Source organism: Bombus flavifrons, chromosome 10, assembly GCF_040668555.2.
Source record: "Bombus flavifrons isolate JBK064 chromosome 10, iyBomFlav1_principal, whole genome shotgun sequence".
Classification (NCBI taxonomy): Eukaryota; Metazoa; Arthropoda; class Insecta; order Hymenoptera; family Apidae; genus Bombus; species Bombus flavifrons.
The window spans coordinates 7852668-7876002 of NC_138451.1; the positions used below are offsets into that span (position 1 = coordinate 7852668).

Sequence of the window (23335 nt, forward strand, 5' to 3'; positions counted from 1 at the left end):
CGCGACCAACCTGGAAAGCCGCGTTTCGAGCGGATCGAAAAACGAACGACACGTCTCTTCCTCGTTCCACTGGATAGCTTGGACGTTGGCTGTACATGTACCAGGAGATGCAGGACGCTGGGGGATATGGAAATCGACGTGGGATATTTTTGGCAGATGTTGGTCAGGGTTTGGCAACCACGGTATACACGGTGTCTTGCAAAGATATGCATAGGATGTGGAGGAAAGTTGATGTATTAATTGGCGAATAATTTGGTAGGTCAATTGATAAACGCTACGATAAACAAACAGATAAATTGCAGTGTAGTAATAGTAAGAAATTGAAAGGTTTGCATCAAAAATCATTAGCATCGTGCGTTTGAATAGCGGAGGATATTTGGCGTGTTGCAAAGACACTGGTACGTTAATGGAAATTGACGCGTAGATCGGTAAATGAATAAACGGATTAACATTGTAGTGAATAAATATACTAGTAGTAGATAGTAGACTTGAAATGTGTAGAGGAGAAACGATGTAGCGTATTCTAAATCGAGATTAACGTTTTACTATCGTAGTAAGCTGACACTAACTAATAAAAGTAGTGCGATACATTTCAAATTGGAAAGATAGAGGTCGTGATTTTATTCCGAATTGAAAAATGAAATACATGTGAGATTATAAAGGAGAAAAGTATACGTTATGTGGACACTGTAGAATGCACAATATATTTATACGTGGTTAAATAAGTCAGGAGTCTCTACAAGTGGTTAATATAGAGTGCGTCGCGGAATCTAAGTCCAACTTTCTCGGTTGTAAACGCATTGAGAAATGCGAGGGCCTTTGAGAACGTATAGTTTATGTGGCCTAACGGTGACAAACGTACTGTATGGTTATTATATTCTAAGCTAGGACTCGTACCAGATCTCGCTGCGTTGAATAAACCGCGATACCACGTAACGCTATTCTCCAACAATAAGCCTTCGATTTATGTATGCTCGGTTTGTTACTGGAAAAATTGCGCTTAAAGAGCAACTAATTAGATTAGCTGTTAAAATATGGCACCGTAACGTTGATAGCTATGCACGTGCAATTTCTTTTTCGTTTGTTTTGTCGTCCATTCGTCATCCGGTTCGTACAGACCAATGATACGTTTCTTTTCGTCTGTTACCTTCTGAATTATTTTCACGATGTTCTTTTTTGAATGGCTTTGGTTCGCGTTGGAAATGCGGCGCGTTCGACGGTGCTGGCGCCAAGTAGAAAGCACGTGTCTCGCGCAAATGGAGGAACAAGTCGAGCTGCGAGATATGTAGGTGAACAATGTTTTGATACCGGCCTTTGAGGGTTTTCAAATCGTGGTCACGGTTTCTGAAGTGTCGCAGCGAGTCGATATATCAGGCTGTCCCAAAAGATTCTTTCGTTTTACAAGGAAATAATAGATGCACGACATTTTCTGTTTCCTATTATTTTATCGAATTACGTATGATCCATTTTGTTCGATCGGAATATAAAGCAAGAAATGTTATTCATCCATTGTTTCCTTATAAAACGAAAGGAACCTTTGGGACAACTAAATAGATTCTAAGATGTTTAAGAATATTCCGTAAGTAGGAATGTTGGATTTAGTACGAACGTCGATTTGCTAGGAATCAAAATAAATTAAAACTGTGTTACCTTCAATTTGTTATATACAAAATATCTTATAATCTACAACGTATAGCGTTTTATATAAGACAGACGTTCAGTGGTACCCATCGAGTCTCTCAAGATTTACAAAACTTCTAAAAGACCTCCGGGGCTTATCGAAATTTTAAAAGCTTACAGATTCGTCGCCTATTAGCGTATAAAAAGGCAAAGCTTTAAGAATCAAATTTTCACAGTATCGAGGACCTTTCGAAATCGACCAACAGCCAACCGCTCGTTATCTGCCAGTTCCTGAGAGTTCCTAATGTCTGGCTACAAATTCGTCTTTGTCTCATACTGCTTGCCGAGCTGCTAAGCAACTCTCTCCTTTCCAAGACTTATCGAAACTTTGAAAACCAGAGATTCGACACTTATCAAGGGTTCCAAATGTTTCGAGCATCAAATTCTCGCAATGTTGAAATCTTTCGAAATTGACGTTCGAGCGTCCATCGCCTACTCTGAGGAATTGATAGCGTCTGACTACCAATTAACCTTTGTCCCCACTCCTCCACCTACTACTATCATAATTCTCCCCTTTCTTCACCCACTATCTCAGTCATTCTGCACTCCAGGCTATCTCCATAAAGACTCCGTATCTCCTCTGGCTTGTTGAGGCGAGAGCCAGGGAAAATCCCCTTAGCGTGCTTTCGAGCGCCGGTTAATCGTCGGATCATGCAAGTTTCCAGTCGTCGAGTCAGCGCGAAGAATCTCCGGCAATTTGTTCGGATCTCGGTGTAATCCGGTCGTCGCGCCACGGTTCTTGTTCATCGCGGCTGTCTAAAGGTCGTGACGTTGTTTCGCCAGCCAGCGAAATGTCGAGCCTCTCCCCTGGCCCAGTCATCATTCCTATAGTTACGTCCAACCAGTCGAGCCTCACAATCGCGATTTCACGAAATATTCGCAAGTGAAATGTTTGATGGATGCGATGGGTTTAGTTTACGCTACTGGCCCATCGATGTTGCTGAACCGTTGATATTCAGAAAGAAATTTACGCGGAAACATCAAACTCTAATGCCGTTTCGCGTGTCTTTTTAACACCTTGTATATAAGATGGTTGTAAGAAACGTTCGCGCGTACCTTTAGCGTCTCAAGACAACGACTTCTGATTATCTGTTCTCCAGTTAAAATATTTGATATTCCCTGCTATTTTCTTGTTGTGAATTAACCTGGAGTTTTATGATTACATATTAATCATATAGCTGCCTATTGAAATGAAAAGTTTCCAGAAGACTCTATCGGACATGTAAACTTAATTAATTTCTTTATTTCGTCACGTGAGTACTCGATTGATATTCGATTCTCAAGAAACAAAAGATTCGCCTTCGTAGTTATTTGTCGCCATATTTATCGCAAGAAGATAACACAAGTACGTACGTGCTAAGGTAAATTTAAAAGGCAACGTCCGTAATTAGAGAAACTAAGTAGAAATTTATTTCATCCACCGAATATTGTACCGACTACTGTACTTCCCACATTTTCTATATTTCCGTACGCACCGCGTGTACTTCGTACATTTTTGCAATTCAAAATTGCCGCGTAAAAATGCGCAGCCTAATCGTCGCTTTTCCGTACTTTCCAATTTACCAAGTGGATCAGCGCGGCTTCCATACGCCCCGAATATCATAAACCGCCATCTATCGTTTCCCATAGAAATTCCATGTTTAGACTAAACCGAGAACCGCTTACTCGTTCACTTTCTCGTACGTTAACCGCGTGTCCCTTTATTCGATCTAATCGCGCCTTTTCCAGCTAAAATATCCGATATTGCCAGCGCGTTGCTCTTCCTCGAAAAAAGAAGAGGAAGCCAGGGGAATGAGCCGAGATCTGGCGGCGAGAGAGCGCGGGAAACGACACATAGACAGGCTCTCGAATCTAACACCGTTCCTCGTAAAGCAACGGATCGCCTCGTATAAAATAAAAGGGGACAGATTAACGGCCGTGAACGTGGGGGCCTGCTCTCTCGCGTGTGCATGCATTAGACGTGTGCACGACCCTCCCACGCGCCACCGCCTCTTTCTCTTTCCCTCGATTTCTTTTCTCCCTCTTTCTTCCTGTTCGACGCTCCGAGAGTATCACGTGTTCCCGCGAATTTAATTGCCTCCATAAATATCGCGGGCCTTCCATGGCCGAGCAACGTTAAAATACGACGGAGGATCGAGGTCCTAACCCCTTCTTCTTCTCACTCTGTCTATCTATCTGTCTATCTCTCTTTCGAGGAACTCATCCCGCTGGGGATTCGCGATGGAAGAGAAAAAGTGGATCGTTTCGAATGGTAGACGATGATGATGGCGAGCAAGGTGGCTTTTGATTGGGAATGTACAGCGTTGCGAGGCTTCCAGAGGATTGTAAGGGGCTGCGCGATGTGTGGTTGAATTTTTGTTAATGGACGGTGATGGGCTCTGTTAGACACTCGCGAGCGTCTTTTTTTTTGGAGAATGTCTTTCTTTTATATTGGACGCACACTGAGCCTCGTAACTATAAAACTACTCTGCAGTGTTTTATTCTTATCCGGATACGGGATGTACAAGGTACAACACGACCAAACGTGAACAGAAATTTACTAAGTTAAACTTAGAGTCGAACTTTGTGGAAGCGACGAGTCACCAAACGAGGATGCGTTTATTCGAGTTATCGTTACGATCTCGGTTTATTTCGTGTGCCGAGTTCAATTTCTGTCTCGATAAGATATTCTGTTTTACTGATTCTACCGATTACGCGTAGTCGTAGTAAAACTAATTTTCCAACATTTGGTAAATCTTCCGCGAAGCTGAGTAGATACCTAGAAGAACAAGATACATCCAAGTTTGTTCGCAAGGATACAACAAGAATCGTCGATTTATGTATGTGTCGTTGGAGATCAAATACATACAAGGTATCGCAGTTTTTTCCGGCTGAACATTGTCGGTATATTCTATAGGTCAACGTGAGGAATAAATGTCATATGGATATATGTATGTGGTTGGAAGCATTGTTAAAGAGTTATAACGAAGAAACGACGTACAGAATGAACAGTAACGAACTGCGTTACTACGGTTTAAAGTATGAATGGGTCGAGAATATTTGCATCTAGTAGCAGTCAGAGGCTATTGTAATACTTGTACAATTCCAACCACAACTCTATTTTTAAATATTCACCATTCCCCTGTCAATACAAGATTGGCAGCGGAAAAAATTGAATTTATTTATTACTCGTTGAAGTTGGGGATGTAGATTACAATACTTTCTGGCTATCACTAGCTGTACACGCATTTCGATCTATTCGTATTTTTCACCGTATTGACTCGCGTTCGTCATCGCTAATTTTGTACGTTGTTCTCTTCTTTTGTTACAATTCTTCAACGATGCTTCCAACGAAACATATGTTTCTACGACATTTTTATCTTACTTTCGTGTATGGAATATACTGACAACGTTTGACAGGAAAAAGACTGCTACACGTCGCGTGTATCCTTTCAATAAGGAAGAAATATCTGGAACTACGTATACGTGGGTCCTCTGATCCGATGTTATTCCAAAGCAATTGAAATTAAACTCAGGACGATTATAAATACGACGACCAAGCCTGGCGAAATTCCAGCGAATCGCGTTCTTTATCCCGCGGACTTTACGTTCACTCACCTTCCTCCGCTTCCGTTTGTCCGGAACACGATGTTTGCCAAGAAATCGTGACCAGTTCTCTCGTTTCAATTTCCGTTTCGCGGAACCTTGACAGCTTCCGTTCATCCGTGACGGCCGGAAACTTCAGAAATTTACCGGCTCCGCGTGTTTCGAACGAATTCCAACTTCTCTTCTGTCTTCCTCTTCTATTTACGTTTTGAAATTTCGGAATTTCCGCTTGCTTCCGGCGTCCAGAAGTTTAATTAAAAAATTCGACGAATAACTTTGCCAAAGGTTATTGATTGTTAATCCAAACTCGCAGATAGTAGGAAGATCTCGGAACGAGATGAATCATCGATCGAGCAATTTGTGGAGATATTTAGCAAATTGTTATGTAACGCGCTAAAAATGATCAACAGTGTCATTCTTGGAAAGACTTGGAAAATTTCTCCACGATACACTGTGTCTGTAATACGATATTAAAAGATCTATGAAATTTCTTAAGAGTTGAGTTTGTAAATGAGCAGGAGTTTGGTGGTTACGTAGCGAGAAGCAAGTTTGTAAGTAAAACCAACTAGCTGTCGAAACCTCTGTGAAAAGCGTTGTACCTAAAATGTGTCGTAAAGAGTAAGCGATGACGAGTATACTTGCGAAACACGGTTATAATGTAGAATTACGTTGCCACGAAACGACTGTTCTATTTTTTAATCCTATTACTACAATCTACTTCAATTGCTAAATCGTAATTTAAACAGCAAACTGTAACCACTTTTTACGCTTGACGCGTATATTCATGAAAAACAGCTAACTGATTAAAAGAGAGCTACGATGAAATGGAAAAATAATATAAAAAATTACATAGATACGAGTACTTATTTTCTCTCTAAGTAATATAGATATCTCGTGAAACTTAATTTAATTAAACTCTAACAATCTAACAGCAGACGTACGAAAATAATAGAAAGATAAAAGTGTAAAATTCCCTAAAACGTTCGAAACGATCGTTATGTTGCAGAGAGGTATGCGTGGACGAGGGGCAACAGTTATCGCTGGCGCATGGATGTCAATTCTACGAGGTCAGCGCGGCGGAGAGTCCTGCCGGCGCGGCTCTCGCGTTCCAGGCGCTGCTCCGAGAGGCGAGGTCGGTGCAGCTGCTACGAGCGCTTCCGATCCGCCGGAAGTTGGGCGTTCACTCGGTCTCAAGGGTACTCGGCACGATCTTCGGCAAGAACACGACGAAAGATCGGAAAAAGAGGCCCTCGTTGAGCATATGACGCCTCCTCTGCGCCCTCCTCCTCGGAGGTCGTGACGAACCCGACAGGAGAACCGACGTGGTCGTTCTCACCAGCAACGTCTACTCCAATCGCTGACGAGGACATCGTTAAGAAATCGTCTGACCAACATGAATCAGTCACAGTGACTCAAATTTTCCTCTCGAAGGACACGTTTAAGAAGATGAAGAAGAGAAGAGGAAGAATATGTTTGGTGTTCTCTGGACGCGACACAGTTCCTGGCGTCTTGATTCGTCTTCAAGAATGATCCTGAGGAACGCTGGGACGTTGCCTGGCGGACAGGTAAAGAAAACGCATCTACGGTAGAACCTCGATTGGATTTCGTAGAATTACGAAAACGCAAGGGACTGAAAGTGCACAGGTGTCGAGGTTCGTGCAACGAACGAGGTAACCGATTGGACAGTTTACTGTACTTTTGTTATGGCGATCGTGACGAGACTAGGTTGCAGCGGATGTACGTTTTGACGAATTGTCGTTCTGATCCATGAAACATGTGCTCGTAAGTAGACCGCAGATTCTTGTGCAAATTTATATTTCGCAGAGTATCGTTCAAGAAATAGTGGAATTTCGCGCTTTGAAATTTTACGTAAATGTATGAAAGCCCGCGCTACACTCGTAAGAACATAGATATATCCATATTTGATTGCTCCGACGTATTCGTCAGAACACGCATCCACCTTAACCACGGTGCAATTATATCAGTTGCGATTGGATTTCTCATATCGCCGCTCTTGGTCCGTTTGTTCGTAACCGATTACGAGATGCTATTCTCACAATGCGTTGCGGAATACAACGAGCGATGTACTTGCGCGGACGATCGAGGTTCTACCGTGTATCATCTTCCAGAAGAAGCTTCGTGACGTAAAAAGGAAAGATAATTGTACTTTCTGAGCGGACGAATGCGATCATTTTGTTGACTGTTCGTCGTTGGGTAGAGGGAGGCAGAGGGCGCAGGAGGCGCGTATCCGAACACCAGCTTCGTTTCACGTGCATGGAGTTTCGGGAGTTCGATCGAAAAACGAGAAAATCGTCGACAGGAAAAAATAGCTGTTTCCCTAGGGGAACTAAATCCAGGCGTTCTTGCGTCAGATTCTCGTGTATTTACAGACGTTTTCATTTAACGTTCGGTGGTGAAAATGGACAGTGAATCGAAGAGGAGGAGGAGGAGGAGGACAGTGTGAGAGATTGTGACGAGCGTGGAAAACGACGAATCGCAAGAAATTGATAGCGAGTAAGGTGGTCTTTGTTCGTCGAGTGCTTCGTGTTCGTTTTCCTTTTATTTTTCTCCCTTCTTTTCCCTTTCTACGTTCTTGTTGGTGTTGCAGTGGTCGAATCGTATCTCCTTCGAGGTGGATGGAGAATCGGCGATACGCGCGTGCGACTGCTGTTCCTGGAGGGTTGTAGCTTTAAGCGTGACCGGAAGTCGAGGTGATTCTCTCATCAGGGTGCATCGATACCGATTCGTGTGATTTCTGTCGAGAATCGTGAGAAACGTCTCGCTCACTTGAGATTGTTTCGGTGTATTTATTTGTTTCGAGTAATGCGAGGTAACGGAGTGTACTCGTTGCTGTTGAGCAACTGAAAAGATGGTTAAATCGGATTTTTAAATGGGAAGCTACAGGATCGTTAGAAATAATTTCGATGTACGCTTTGTTAGAAACAAAGTGAAATAAAAAGAAGAAGGAACGAAATGTTTTCTTAACGTTGTATCTTGCTAGAAGATATTATTTCTTATGAATTTATTTATTTTTCTAGTTGAGCCCTACTTCTCTCTACTTTCTTTTTCATGCATGTATACATGACATATGTTTTCTATAAATATTGTAATTTTGGTCAATGAGATATCGATAGAATTATGTAGATTTAATTTTATTAAGTATATCGAACGTACGGTAGAAATTGAAAGAGAAATAAGATACACGGTGGAGAAATATTCCGTTCACTGATTTCGTGTCTTGTACAGGCATTGAAATCACCAGATTCTCTCACCTTTGCAACGCTCTTGTAGCTTCTCGAATAAACTCTTGAAATTTCGCTTAATCTTTCGTTAATCTTGTCTCCTAACGACGAAAGGCTTAATAAATATAAAGGACGTAAAACCGGTAATTACCAAAGACAAGTTGTACGTAATTTACCATTTTTCAATGTAACCTACGGATAACATAGCCATTAATGAAAATCGTAAAACGGCGGATTAATGTCTTCTGACGCAAAGGTAGACGTCCATGTAGAATTATGATTTCCAATTCTCATACACATTTCGATTATACGAATGCAATTAGGAAGCATCTTAGAAGATATTTTATTTCCATAGATGTACGAGTGGAAGTAATTGGAAAATGAATTACGCAATGAACTATGTACTGTGTATGTACGTATTATGCATTATTACCAACATTATTTCGCTTCATGCTCAAAAGTTTCGCAATTTCAATATTTCTATTTAATATTTCAGCCACTCTTGTCGATGTTTTCCCAAATACTGCGACCATGGTTCTTCCGAGATCTCGAATCAAACGTTTTCTAAATATTCTACATTTCCTCGAATATTCCAAACTTCGACTGACATCAACGAAACGCGTTGTTCATTTTCTTAAAAAATTAACTGCGAAGATTCGCGAATGCGATTTTTCTACGACCCTTGAACGTTGCTCGACCAGTTTCACGAAATATCGATCGAAAGATTAAGCGAGATCTCGAGCTTTCGAAGCGTGACAGACACCCGATGAGAGGATTCCGCGTTTCACGCGCCACGTTATCGTCCTACGCGACAAGCTTCACCGATTTTGCGCTCGTTTCTCGGTCGCGGGACCGGAAACGCGCCGTGAGCGCGGGGACTGGCGCCGCGTTCCAAACGAAACCCGATAGTCTTTCAAATAATCTTTCAAATTTCGCAGCTGTGGTCGAGCGAAGGACATTCGATGGCGACAACGCTGCAAAATCTCGACTCGATCGCGCTCTGTCTTCTAAAGAATGTTAATTCTAAAGAATGGAAGATTTGTATCGTATCTTGAGCGATTAGGTCACGTGTATGTGGAATCGTTGAACAATTGAGAAACGAGGAGAAGCACTCGGGAAAGTATAATAAATCGTTCGATCGTGAATAAGAAATTGGCAGTAAATCGACTCCTAAGTATTTGTCTAGTATCGCCTTTCAGAGTTTAGTTTGCTTCGCGAACGTGGTAACGCTGTTTCGCACCTAATTTTGCGCGAAAGAAGCTATAATTTTGGCGGCTACCTACTTCTTGATCGAATAAACGAAAGGAACGAACGTTCGAACGAAAGGATTTCAAGGATATAGAGACTGTCGCCAAAGGATTGAGCATCAGCGAACACTTTCTAACGTTGGAAAAGAAAGAACGTTGAAACTGAAATTGCCAATCGATTATTAAAAATAAATCTGCATTCTTATTTACTTTCACGGCTCTCCTGGTTTCCGACTGTCAGGATTCCAACGCAGGGATGTGATACCTTTGAATGGAAACGAGACGTGGGTCTCCGTTCTCGAGATCGAACTTCCGGCTTCCGAGTAATCGATTCGACAACCTTAATGTTCCTACTGAAAGTAGCCTAAGTGTACATAGCGCACATACATTCGCCGAGCGTGAAACTCCCGAGAAGAAGCTCGAGGGTTCGATCGATGCATAGATTCGTAAGGTGAAATGAGAATGAGAAACATAAGAAAATGGTCCAGCGTGGCGGACTGACTATAACGAAGCTCTTAAGGCTAACCACGCGTCGAACTCAGAGTAAACTTTTCGATTACATTGTTGTGTCATTTTCTTGAACGCTCAAATTTGGCAGACTTCTTCGCAGTCAAAATGTTTCTCGCGTTATCGTATTTGTATTTGCGATAGACGAGGACCATTCTGCATTCGCGACAAATTTAACAATATAAAAATAATACGGAGAAATATACCTCTGGTGGAGGGGCAAAAGGAGTATCAATCAGAATTACAAGTTTCTCAGAGATTATCACAGTTATGAAACTCCCGTAAATTGTTAAAAACTCTTGTAAACTGGCAAGATTAAAACACTTGTGATATCGTATTTAAGATGCGACGTGAGATGAGGTGTTAGATTTTCGTTATGTTACTGGAATCTTAGGTGAAGAGAGAAAGAAGTGAAATTGATTGTGTTATTGGAACCATAAGCGGAAGACCGCAACGTGGAAAGTATTAACGTATTTATTTTACGTTTAGTAATCTGTCGAACGAAAGACTTGTATTGTCTCATCGGCCCACCAGAGATATAAAGTACCCGAAGTAAAATATTATCCGCTGCATTCATGTCGATGTCGCGTGCATATCGTAGAAACACGCGTCGAATCGAATGCGAGATACGCGCGGATCACGCCTGTCTTTTGTCACTCTGAGTTCAATATGAAACTAGGTCGAAGGAATTTATCATTATGGGGCTAGTGAACGTTTTCATTGACTAGATGATAAATGAAACCGACAATTCGTATTCTCATTGCGAATTCGTGTTATTGTTCGTTTTTCTCTCGGCGACGAAACGACCGCCATTACAGGTTGGAGCATTTTTTTTTTTTTTTTTTGTAAAAAAGTAAAACTGGAAAAAAAGGATCGTTCTTTTTTCTACGGTTATAGCAAACGCGACTTGGATCGTGTTTTTAAGGTTCTTAAGTGTAAGTCATGTTGTACGTATAGTTCTTTCAGTGCCTTTTATATTGTCTCCAGTGTTGGGTGTACGAGAGTTCATTTGGCCTCGCCGATATACCTTCTCTCGGTCTTTTCTTTCGTTTATTTTATACTTTGCAACTTGATACGATACACGGGGCAAATTATGCCGTGTAAAAATTATTAGACAGCTGTGCGTGTCATTTTTTCTGTAATTCGTTTTCTGTATTTCTGTAATCTCGTGCGAGCGTCGTTTGATTCGCAGTCGAGGATGATCGTAATCTTCGTTCGATCTATTTATGACGAAAGGATCTCAACGCAGATGGAACGATGAATATTTGTAAGTAAAGTTGCGTTAACGACGAAAGAGAGCGAAGGGGAAGCGTTAGCTGAGAGACAGGCGAAGAGAAAAGGTTTATCCGCGAGCCGTGTAACCGAGGGATGAAAGTATGTGCTTCCAGAGCGTGCCTAAAAAAAAAAAAAAAAAAAAAAATCGATACATTCCAAAACGTGTGAAATCTACGTGGTAAATCCATAAAACGGGCGTGAGTGTGTCATGCGATTTTCCGAATTCTGGCCGATATCGATCGCTGTATTTTAAGTGCTAGTCACTTGTTATCGTAAATTGAGAAAGAATAAAATTCTTTTGTTAAACCTTCAGAGAATTTGATTTGCCATGGTCAGCATCCATTCTCTCCTTTCTTCGTGTCCGCTCTGTTCACCCCATCTTCCATCCAATAGCAATCTTTTCGCTCCAAATTGTATAAAACTTTCCGATAATCAATTCTTTCTTCCTACGCTTTTCTACAGATCCTTCTTCTTCCACCTTCTCCTCGAGCCTCTGTGATTTTCACTTGCAGTGGCTACTTTTCAATTCGAAATTACGTGAAATTCCCTGTATCTCATTGTTCCTATATTTTTCTACAGGTACTGTAAGCTTTTTTCCACAGGTTGATACGTAGGTTTTAGAAAGGCACGACAAACGACGATAAAGTTAAGATCACTTTCCACCGCACGGTTCAATAATTCATCAGCGTCACCTGATAGCACATTGGTTTTCTTACGCAGCTTAATTTACGCTACATATATTTCTATACTGTCTCTTCGTGTTAATATCTGACGTGACGATAGCTTGTCACCGTTGTAACCGTTTCGATGCAAACTTATCATACACATCAAAGTGAAGATATTTAAATTGTAAAACACTCGTAAAAACATTGAAAAACACGATAACTCGGACGAGACTCGGCAGACTTTCATCTCTCTACAACCTCCGTCTCCACAGTGCGTGAATTCTTAAAAAAGGATACACCCTGACGGCTCCGCCACGGCAAAATTAGACGATCCGCTTGGAAAGTCGCGAATGACGAGGCAGGCGAACCAGCAACGATGGGGCTGACCGAATAACTAGCGATTCGGGCCAAGGTTTCGGGTGCAACACGTGTTTGTCAGCCGTGATACAGAAATAAAATACGGCGCGGTGTTCACCACGCGTGCACACGCCCTCGACGATGTCGATAACTCGTCGCGAGTAATATCATTCGTTAATGATGCCGAGAGAAGAACAGGAGAACGAAGCTGACCGACCGGATGGAAGAAATACGCGCAGCAATGAAAGAACCGACGCGGCTACTCAGAAGAGAAAAAGTGATTTTCACGAAAGCGAAGTAAACGATGGAAGTGAGAGAGTAGAAGACCTACGATTTCGATTTCGATCCTTCAAGTAAGCTTCAGAGTGGCTGAGAAGTTCAAAGAACGAAAAATTCCACGATCTAAAAGCGATCCTCGTCGAAATCATCGTTCTGTCACTGTATTTCGTTTGATTTAGACAAATTTCAGAAAGAGAAACTCGTCAGTGTCGCATACTCCGTCTAGTTATTATGGCCCACGGTATAACCCGCAACGAAAGAACTCTAACAACGAGCTAGAAACTTTTTTGCGGAAATTAATGGAATTCCACGACGAAAAGTATCACAACCACGAACTTTCATTTGCAATAGACAACAAACGCGAGTGTCTAAATAGTCTAGCGATTGGATCGGTGATTTTTGAAGTAAGGGGGGCTCGTTGCAAGTATCTCGACGTTACGAAGCGACAGATACAAGGCCTGAAAACGTGATCGGGTTTAGGATTTCCAGGGGTGCTGAACTCGTTCTAGTGGCAGCTAGAAAATTCTTGGTGGGCCGTGGCCGGTCATATTACCGCCGCCGTCCGCCGTTTTATCGTGGACAAGACAAACGACCCGAGAGCATCGATAAAACGATGCCCTCGCTCGATTTATCGTCACGAAACGAGGGCCGTTTTCGCCGAGAAGACACGATGTCACCTCCAACTCTGACCAGTACTCTAATTAGTGTATTTCATTCGGTGAAATTGCAACTATATCGACGTTGATCACGTTGCTTGTTAATGGTTGTATTAATTTAATTTGTATAAATTTTTCTTTCGTTCTTACGTTTGTCGTATCGTTACGAGCATTTAATAGTCACATTATGGAGCATCAAGGCCTAAATAGATTAATTTTTGAATAGAAAAGAAGTCTGATCTTGCAACAATATGTGTATTGTCTTATGCAGAATCATCACCCTCTCGGTTGTATCGCCTGTGTAATATTCCACGTGTTTTGATCTGAATATTCTACATGAAGAATGCATTTATCTTCTAGATCATCCTGTAATATATTTATATCTTACATATTCTGTAGTTCTTTGATATTTATTCTCTCATCAACGCGATCACTAACCCAGTTTAAAGAAACAATTTCAGTTACGTAAATTGAAGAGATGCACTGAAATCGAGCTCTTCCTATGAAAAACCAAAGGTGTTTCTCTTTACCAAATTGGAGCACCATGAATAATATTCTACGTATTCCATAATATTCCACAATATACTGTAACGTTTCAATCATAATCCATTTCAAAGAGATTCAAATGCATCAAGACTAATCTCTTCCTAATGAGAAGCAAAAATATTCCCCTGCTTGAAACTAGAGCATTCTATGTAGTATTCTATATATTTCATAATATTCTACAGCATATTACAATACTCGAATTATCGACATAATGATAGTAATTCCAGTTAAATAAACTAAAAAGATCCGAATGTACTGGAAACGATCTCTTTCTAGAAACAAGCTTAGATGTCCCCCTTTTTTAAATTGGAGCACCCTGTATGGCATTCTATAATATTCCATGATATATTTAATACCGCAACCGCCCACATGATGATCATAATTTCAGTGAAATAAACTACAAAGATTGAGAGAGAGAAAAGAAAATAAGATAAAGATTTTATGCATCGAGAACGATCCTAGGAAGAAAGCAAACATGTCCCTCCTTTTGAAATTAGAACACCCTGTATGGTATCCTACATATATTCCATAATATTCTACGATAAATCATAATACTGCAATCACCAACGTAATGATTATAATTTCAATGGAATAGACCAAAGAGATCGAGATGCCCTGAAACCGATCTCTTCCCACAGAGAGCAGCGTATCCCTCTTCCTGAAACGTTTGCCCATGCTCTCCCTCTATTCCTGGCTAATTAATGGCGCGCTGGCTCGCGATTAGAAATTCAGAGCGAGCCACGCGGCCTGCCGCCGACCCGCAATGACCACCTGCCGATCACGATCCTAGAGGCCGCTTTCGACAAGGACGATAACGCCGTACGACCACCGTGGAAAACGACGGGGGACAGAGAAAGGGAGACTGTCCGTGAAAAAGAGACGAGCTGCAAGGATCTTAGTCGATGTTTGCATGGCGAAAGCGGCTGAACGGTTTCCATCGCGCGTTATCCGACTTGAAGGTGAAAACGATGCCTAACCGATATCTTCTCCTTCCTCCTCGAGTTTAGACTGAGCAACCTCTTGCCTGGATAAATCCATTTCGCTATTAGAATCGAATAGATCGCGAGGATTTTTGTTTGGTAAGGTTGATAGGATGTTGGAGATTGTTTGAAGCGGTTTCGTCGGCTCCCTCATGGATTTAGTAAGTTTATAAAGAAGGTACAATATGCAGAAGTTCTGAAGCTTGACTTAGGCATCTGTGATGTAAAACTGAAAGAAACCAAAAGAAGCCCAACGAAGGGTTATTGGTAGATTGTTTCATATTCAACAGATATCTGGCAATTATTGAATCACAATTTACAAACATTGTCCTACGTGAAATTATGATACGACTCCTATTCTAAGGAGCCATCTTCAATTGCAGTGGCAACCTTCCGATCCAATACCTTCGTTCCACCAACTTCAATCATTCATCTTAACCTAATCTAACATCAACCCTAACCGAAACTTAATTCAACATCTCCAATTCACCGATCTGAACAACAACTGAACAACTCGTGCTGCCCTGACTTCACCTGTTTGCAAAGAGCCTCGTATTTACATCGGTGACGCGTAAGTACTCGCAACAGTTCTGCGTGAAGAGGAAGGCGCGAGGAAACGGTATTCGACGGTGCACGCGTGCACCAGCCACGTTGCACGTCGCCTGGCCGCCGGATAGTCGCGGTCGTGACTTCCAAGGTCGTAGGTCGGCTCGCTGCACCTTGCACCTCCAGCCTGGTAGGCCGAAAGAACCAGCCGCGACGTGTCTGGCCTCGGGCGAGAGTTGAAATTTAATACATGCGCATAACTCTCAATACTCGTTCCTTGCCCAAGGGGTTCGTCCACCTTAGGGAACCGTCGCGTCGCTGGATTATCGTGCTACGAAGGGTTCCACGGGGTCAACCTGGGTTGCAAGAACGTTCCACCTCGAGGCTGTTGCGTGTGTTGACTGGCCACGTGATCGATTTGCACGCTTTTATGTATATGAGACTCGGAAGGTTGGACGTTGGCAGGTTGGTCTCGAGGGTTTGGTTTTGGTAGTCAAATGAGAGTTACGAAGGTGGTCAGGTTGAGGTACGATGTTTATGAGGGTTGGTGAGAAGGTGGAATATCGTGGAGGATTAATGGAGGGAATTTAGTCGGTGTGTTTACGCGTTTGGGGGGTGTGTTTGCAGTTGTTTGAAGTTTGTAGCCAGAGTGTAAATGACTACATAAACGCAGATGCTATCAGATTCTTCCATATATCCTTTTACTCCCGTATCCAGTTCGAATCTATCCTTAGGACGCGATTTGGGCGGATTTCTTAAGGAGGAGATATTATCTTCCTGGTGTAGATTTCCGCGCGGAGTACCCGAGAACTCGAGAACGATATTTTTCAACGCAGACGATATCGTTTTTTATACTTTCGTTTTAAAACACATTGTCAAACTTCTGTTTTCTTCGATTACTTCTAAACTGAACTGAATCAAATAAAATATACAATGATGAATGCCAGCTAACCAGAAAGCCAATTACATTACTGTCGTAATAAAGTAACATTGAATGAGCTCTGATTCAAACTTCGTCAAACAGAAACAGATCATTGTTAGGCAAATTCAGATTCAAAGCAAAATAAATCAAATGGAATCTGATTCATGCAACCTCGACCGATGTTTCTACTCGCGCTACATAAAACAGATTCACGTACAGATCAAATTAACAAAACCTAAATTCACTCGACTACAAGCCCACGGAAACCGAATCCAACGGACCCAAACCCGAAACCCCAAACTGCTCACGCATCTACGCTCGAAGCTCTTGCAATTTTTCCCCCCTCAACTTTACGCTTCCCGTAATCTTTCTGAAGTTATTCTCAAGCAAGCGTATATCTGTTGTAACTTAAACTCCACAAAGTCTGACGGAGACCGTCGTAAAAGGTGCAGTCGGAAAGACAGTTGACGACAGTTGGAACGAGCGAGCAGCGTTTCCGAACGAAATTTTCGGCGTCAGACGTGTCATTAAGGTAAATGCTTCGTTTTCGTTCGGTTAGGGAGTCCTGTCTCGTCTGGGCGACGTCCACGAGCGAAACTCATGCTTCTACCACGAACTCACGCGGGGATGAGAAACGGCCTGTACCGTGGCGTGATAAATCAAGCTCCCGGGTTAACCGTAAACGTCAGGAGCGACGGCAGTCGAGGCTGGTCATTTTCAGCAGGTAATCGTACTTGATGGGCCTACTCAGAATTCACTAAAACGAGACGAACGCGAGCATCAGGTTGCAACGGAAAAGAGACAGAGAGAAGAGCGCATCCACGTGTCTCGAACAGAGGGCAACTGCGATTTGTCGCGGTATTAACGACATTGTGGTCGCCACAGAGATTTACTGGCGTACTACGGCGCGTCGTTTGCTGGTTTCGCAGATAGAAAGCCCCGAAGACGGTCTCAAGAGAAGCGTACGAAAGAATTTGAAGTCGCCGTCGAAATGGTTAGGTTGTTGCAAAGGATGACGCGTACGAATAACGTGAATTTTTGTTACGGTGTGTCATCCGTAAACTTATTGTGGTCATAAGAAATATTTGCACGTTATTGATCTCTCTTTTTGTGTTAATTGACCGATTGACCAGGTTTGACGAGTATATGGAAGAACGTGGACCTGTCGTTGGAATGGATAGATCGTTGCAACGAGGGACGTGTCCAACTAACGTGGATTTTTGATTAAGAGCGTGTCATTTGTAGATTTATTACGGATACAAGTGGATACAAGAGGTGTTTGGACGTTATTTTATTTATGGAGGTTTGTAGACCGATTGATAAGGTTCGACTATGTTAAATTTTATAGATCGGTAGGTGGAGCTGATTATCGCGAAGATTCTACGTTGTTGAAGCGAACCATAGAACTCGATAAAGAAATGAGTCATGGAAAAATATGGGTATGTATGCACAGATGCTGTTGGTACTTGATGAGTGTTGAAGAAGATTCGATATGCATATGTATGTTTGTTTTACGAGAAAATATTTTCTTGATCGAGTTCTGCATTTGATTCTTGCAATGGAAGCCTCTTCGGGAGTTCATTACATCGAATGATCATGCACTCTTCTTTCGCAATCTAATCTCGAACACCGAGGCTACTAACACTCGAAAATTTCACGTTCTCATTTGCACGAAATTTCCATTCCTATCGAAATCGATCGAACAAGGAGAAAATAACCACCGTCGCAACGTGAAAGCACGCGACATTAGCGTCGATTAATTCAACGGTGCTCGAATTCGCGGCTCGTAACATCCCCAGCAATCGAACCGGTGATAAAACGTCGCGATTCGAGGTCGCGTTCGATCGTTAATTGGCTTGTGCAGGTGCGTTCGTACAGCCGCATTCCAACGCGATAAGGGAACTGCGATGTTTGCGTGGAACAAAGCTCGTCGTCGAGTCGGGTGACAAGAATGTCAGATTAGGCAGCGGTTCGAAAGTCGTATTCCTAGCGTTTGCACGCGCGATAAGTCTCCGAGCCTGCACCAACACCAATATTTTGTCAGCCGCTATTCGGTTGCTGGTACCCAACGTCATCCGGGGGAAAATCAATTTACGATGAACAATGATATCATCCATTGACGTCCGACACATCGATCTTGGAATGAGCTCGAGCAGATTTATTTTTGGCCTGCAAGAGTCAACGATCGTTCCCGATTATTTAATCTAAAACAGTTTCCAGGGTTAAAAGAGTGTTCTTTCAGTCTGTGTAGATGATATACTAACGTTTCATTTTCTTTTTTCTTTTTCATTGCAATTCCTTTTTTTGATCGAAATTACTTTTTCTGAATTATATCTGGCGTGGATACTAAATTTAACGCTTTTTTATGGAGCTCAGGTTCTGCAAAGTGAGTTCGTTGGCACCATTCAGGTTGTTCTTTTCGAAGGGGTGGCCGTTCGTTGCTCGATAATTCACTTGGCTTCTGGAACAGGCCACCCAGTTTCTTTATCTCTAAGCTGAGATCGATTGGCGAGAGAATCGAGTTTCGCGGGAATCGCGAGTTCGATGCTCGCCAGGATTTAGGTTTTGGCAAGCTTGCGGAAAATTGATTCATTGGATAGCGCTGGTCTTACGAAATTCACCACCGAATTAGATAACTTTTGGATCGATTTCTTTCCTCTGGTTGCGCAAGGTGAAAATATTTTGCTGAAAGAGGTGTCGTCGATGACGAAAGGTAATTGCACCCTGTGACGTACGGACTCGTGATCCTGATGGAATGCGGCGAACGTTTAAATAATGCCTCCAGCTGATTCGCTCTTCTCAGAAACGTCTCTCTTGTACGAAATATTCCTCGTGCTAACCGCGTGCCCGCATTAAAAAATATGAAAATATCTTTCGTCGATTTATCACCGCATAAAAATTCCAGCTTTGAATAATAATTGTTGTTGTGCACACAACATTGTATCTCTCGTTAGTATTATTAGATGTTGTGCTGTCTTTATTCAAACACCGGAGGTAATCAGATATTACTCGATTAACATTTACAATTATCGTCATAGTCATTCTACTGCAATTCACTTCGATCTTATCAGCGGCATCATAAAAGCAGATTAAAATATTTGTTTCCCTAAATCCACCTTTTACTTTCATTTTCTTCGTTCCCGTATAAATTCTTTCGGTATCAAGCGAAGATTAAATGTTCGTTTTCTGAGGAAATTTTTGATTTTCATTAAATATTGCAATATATTCTACTTCGCTAATATCCTTCTGCTTCACTGCCAAACATGCTCCTGGTTAGCAGCTCGTTGTGTCATATTGGAAAAGTAATGGAATATACAATTTTAAGAAGATAAATATAATTACATATCGTATTATATCATCCAATGGTAGGCAGATAAAAAGTTCGCAGATACCATACGGATATGGAAGATCAAGAATCAAATTCACTTGCTAAAAGCCTCAAACGATCTTTTCTCCATCATACTCCAAGATTATTTTCGCAATCATCAATTATTTAATTCATATATAGCCGTGTCGTATAATGTCGTATAATATCCATATAACGAATGTGCTTGCTGATAATCCCTACAAGTTGATGCGACTTTAAAAAGAGAAAAGGTAGCATAGAAAAATGAAAAATCTTTGGGAAGAATGTGCATCAAGAAGGAGAGGAAGCGAAGAAAGCCACCGAGATCCATATCGAGTGAGGAAGAGGCTTGAGAACGAACTGTTTCTCCTTTTGTTTGTTGTACGCGGTGAAAACGGGATGTTTCGAGTTTTCGAGTAAATTGGAAACAAATGCGTGTTGCATGTTGGCGGACTCTAATAAACGACGGGTAGATAGCATAACATTAAATCAACTGGGCGGAAGCGAGAGGTTTACACGAATATTTCTAATTAACGAAGCATTAACGCGTCGGTGTGGGTCGGCATAATAAATACGACGGGTATTCCCGGCGATATGTCGCAATAAAACGCGGCTCTTTTTAATCGTCGGTTTGGAATACCTCGTTGTGGTGATCCTGAACGGAATAATTTACACGCACTATTGTAACTGTAACGTTCCAGTACAGTTGACCGTGCTTTTTATCGCGTCTCGTTCCGGCGTTAAACGGATGGCTCGACACTGACCTGGGTCACTTCCGTTGAATTCCGTTCCGCGTAGACAAGCGTCCTTCGTTGTCATCACTTTTACGAGGCCCCTTGCGTAAGAATGTGTTTAATGGAAACGTGTTACTTGCCCCCGTGGAATTGTAGTTTGTTTCTCGTGACGGTAAAAGAACGTTGTAAACGATATGTAGGCTGGCTATTTAACTTGCAACCTCGCTGAGGTTCACGGTGAAGAAAGTGTGAATTCTGGAGAGAATGTTGTTTGTTTGATGCGCAGAATGTTGTTTTGCGGATCGGTGCACAAGTCGATCAGTTGGTTGTAGCGAGAGATTTTAATTGTGATTGAATGCGGAAGTGTTTTCTTATCAGTGATCCTTTTTATAAATAATCCTTCCAAGTGTTTCTTCATGCAATTTTCTAAATGTGAAACTTCTCTTACGAAGAATTGTTTATTCTTTATTATTTGTTTCTCGTACTAGACCATTAAAAGGTATAGTTTTCATTGTTTGTTGGTTTAACTATTAAAAAAGGAGATATTTTATTCAGGAAACATTTTTAAATAATAAAGAGAAATACAAATAGGGAAGAAACAAAAGATTGGCTGCATCTTATAATTCTCATTACACGTTAATTCTCTCGTAGTATGCTAATTTTGCCATTTTATACTCTTAAGAGATACAATCAAAACGGCCTAACGAAAGTTCTTTTTACGTTATTACGTAAGCTCTAGGATACGTATGTTTGCGTTTAAAACAAATTAGTCCGGTGTCGTGTGGAAATTGCTCAGGTAATTTGCGAAAATGAGCCAGAGGGTAATGAGATTATTAGAATGGACGTAAAAGAGAAATCATGTGAAACTCTGACGTAACATTAAAGCAGTTATTTACGAGGAAACGAGCGAAAATGTGTTTTTAACTATTGGAAAGTTTCATAAACAAATCACAAGGATATTTGTCATTGTCGGTTTTGTTTGTAATATCGAGTTGTAAATAACTATAATTTCATCGGTACTAGCATACTTCTATATGAATTATGAAAAATCATATAGCGTTATTATGACCTAAACATTCATTTAAACATTTCATTTGAATATCGATATCGTAGAATAAAAATTCACGAAATTTCTATCTCCAAAAAATATTTTAGAAAATAACAAGTGCTACCAATAACATTTAAAGAATGTTAATTTGTGAATTAATATAAGAATCTTCTATAAACATGTTTAAGTGATAATAAATTTACTGTTCTGATATTTTACGCATTTAACAGATAACACAAAGAATGATAAGAGAAAACATATGCAGAGAAAACAAAGATTCAAGAAAATTGCAAGAGAATCCCCTATATGATAAACGTATGTGATATTGACACTATAAATCTTTTTATGTTATTTACAATCCATAAATATTATGCGGCTCTAGTTCGGATTAACCAGGTATTCTTTTATCTAATCACAAATTCGCATTCATAGGAACTAGTTAAAAATTACACACGGTAATTAAATAATACCCTTTTCTCAAAAACTCTCTTGTTCTCAATATTATCCTTATCGCCCCTAAGATTCAATTTATTATTACTCTACAAAAATTAATATTCAAAAATATGTCCGAGTTAGACTATTATATATGATATTTATAGAAATTTAGATTCTTCTGGCTCTTATTTCAAAATGAAACACAGGTATGGACACAGAATTGTTTTATTTAAATAAATATTGAATATATTATGGTTACTTTACATATTGTTCTATATTACGTGTATTGTATACATTTTGGCATCTTCAAATACTATAAACGGATAAAAATCTGCGTTCTAAACTAATCATGATAAACTAAACAAACAGAAATGAGAAAAGAACAATAATTGCTGTCTATGAGTACACAATGGAGATCTCGAAACGAAGCTGGCCAACGTTCATTTGCCTTTGGGGCGAGCCAGCGGCCAGCGGTGGATCTCATCTGAAAATAATCCAAACGTCCCGTTCATCATGTTCATCCTGCCAATAAATAAAATCGTCAAAAAGATGTCACATAAATCGCGCGAATACACACGGTGCCCGGAGGACATATTTCACCTGGAGGGCGCGCGCGAGAGATTTAAGCGCCACCGGTGACACCAGCGCGAAACAGATATTTCCGGGGCCGATTTGTTCTTGGTTACGCGTAACCAAGGATCAATCTATTAATCGTTCGTTGATCGCGTAGCTGTTGGTTAAAGAGCAGAGTCTTGCTTGATTCTCGTCTCTCGAAATACGTATCCGGCCCCAGAGACGGTCGTGCGACGTTTTACGATCGTAAACGGCGCGTAGGAGGCCGGGAGAGGAACACAGCGGCAGAAAATACTAGGGCGACGACGAGGAACGTCGAATACTTTTCCTCTTTCCCCCTTTACGCCCTCCCGGTTCTACCACTGTCTTGTGAGAGACAACTGAGCGGCGAATACTCGTATTCGTGATCGTAAAATTAGAAACACCGCGGCGCTCGGCGAGGCGCCAGTTTCTTGGTCGCTCCAATTCGCTCTTTGACATTTTCGATGATAACGATGGGGGATCTTACCCATTTTGAAAATTCTCGTCGCCGTTTGTCGCCGCGTTGGAATTCTTATTTTCGAAGCTTGATATATGGGCGTGTACGTGACTCTGTTCTTTTTTTTCGTGGCGCCGCGCCCCGAGCGTCTTTTTTTAGGTTAGCTTCGCATAAAGAGGCTTCGTATAATAACTTGATTGCGATGTGTCGAACGCCAGATCATGGAACGTCGAT

The 23335-nt window shown here is 41.4% G+C and overlaps 1 protein-coding gene across 3 annotated transcripts in view; it reads left to right on the forward strand.

Annotated features, from left to right (window-relative positions):
* The window catches only part of LOC138184451 (ras-related and estrogen-regulated growth inhibitor), an 87569-nt gene extending 75727 nt beyond the window's left edge, over positions 1–11842 (forward strand). For all 3 annotated transcript variants that reach the window (XM_069122435.1, XM_069122436.1, XM_069122437.1), the window contains one exon: positions 6272–11842. In XM_069122435.1, the coding sequence (XP_068978536.1) occupies positions 6272–6530 (259 nt within the window). In that variant the 3' untranslated portion in view covers positions 6531–11842. The remainder of the gene's footprint in view (positions 1–6271) is intronic.
* Positions 11843–23335: the final 11493 nt, after the last annotated feature.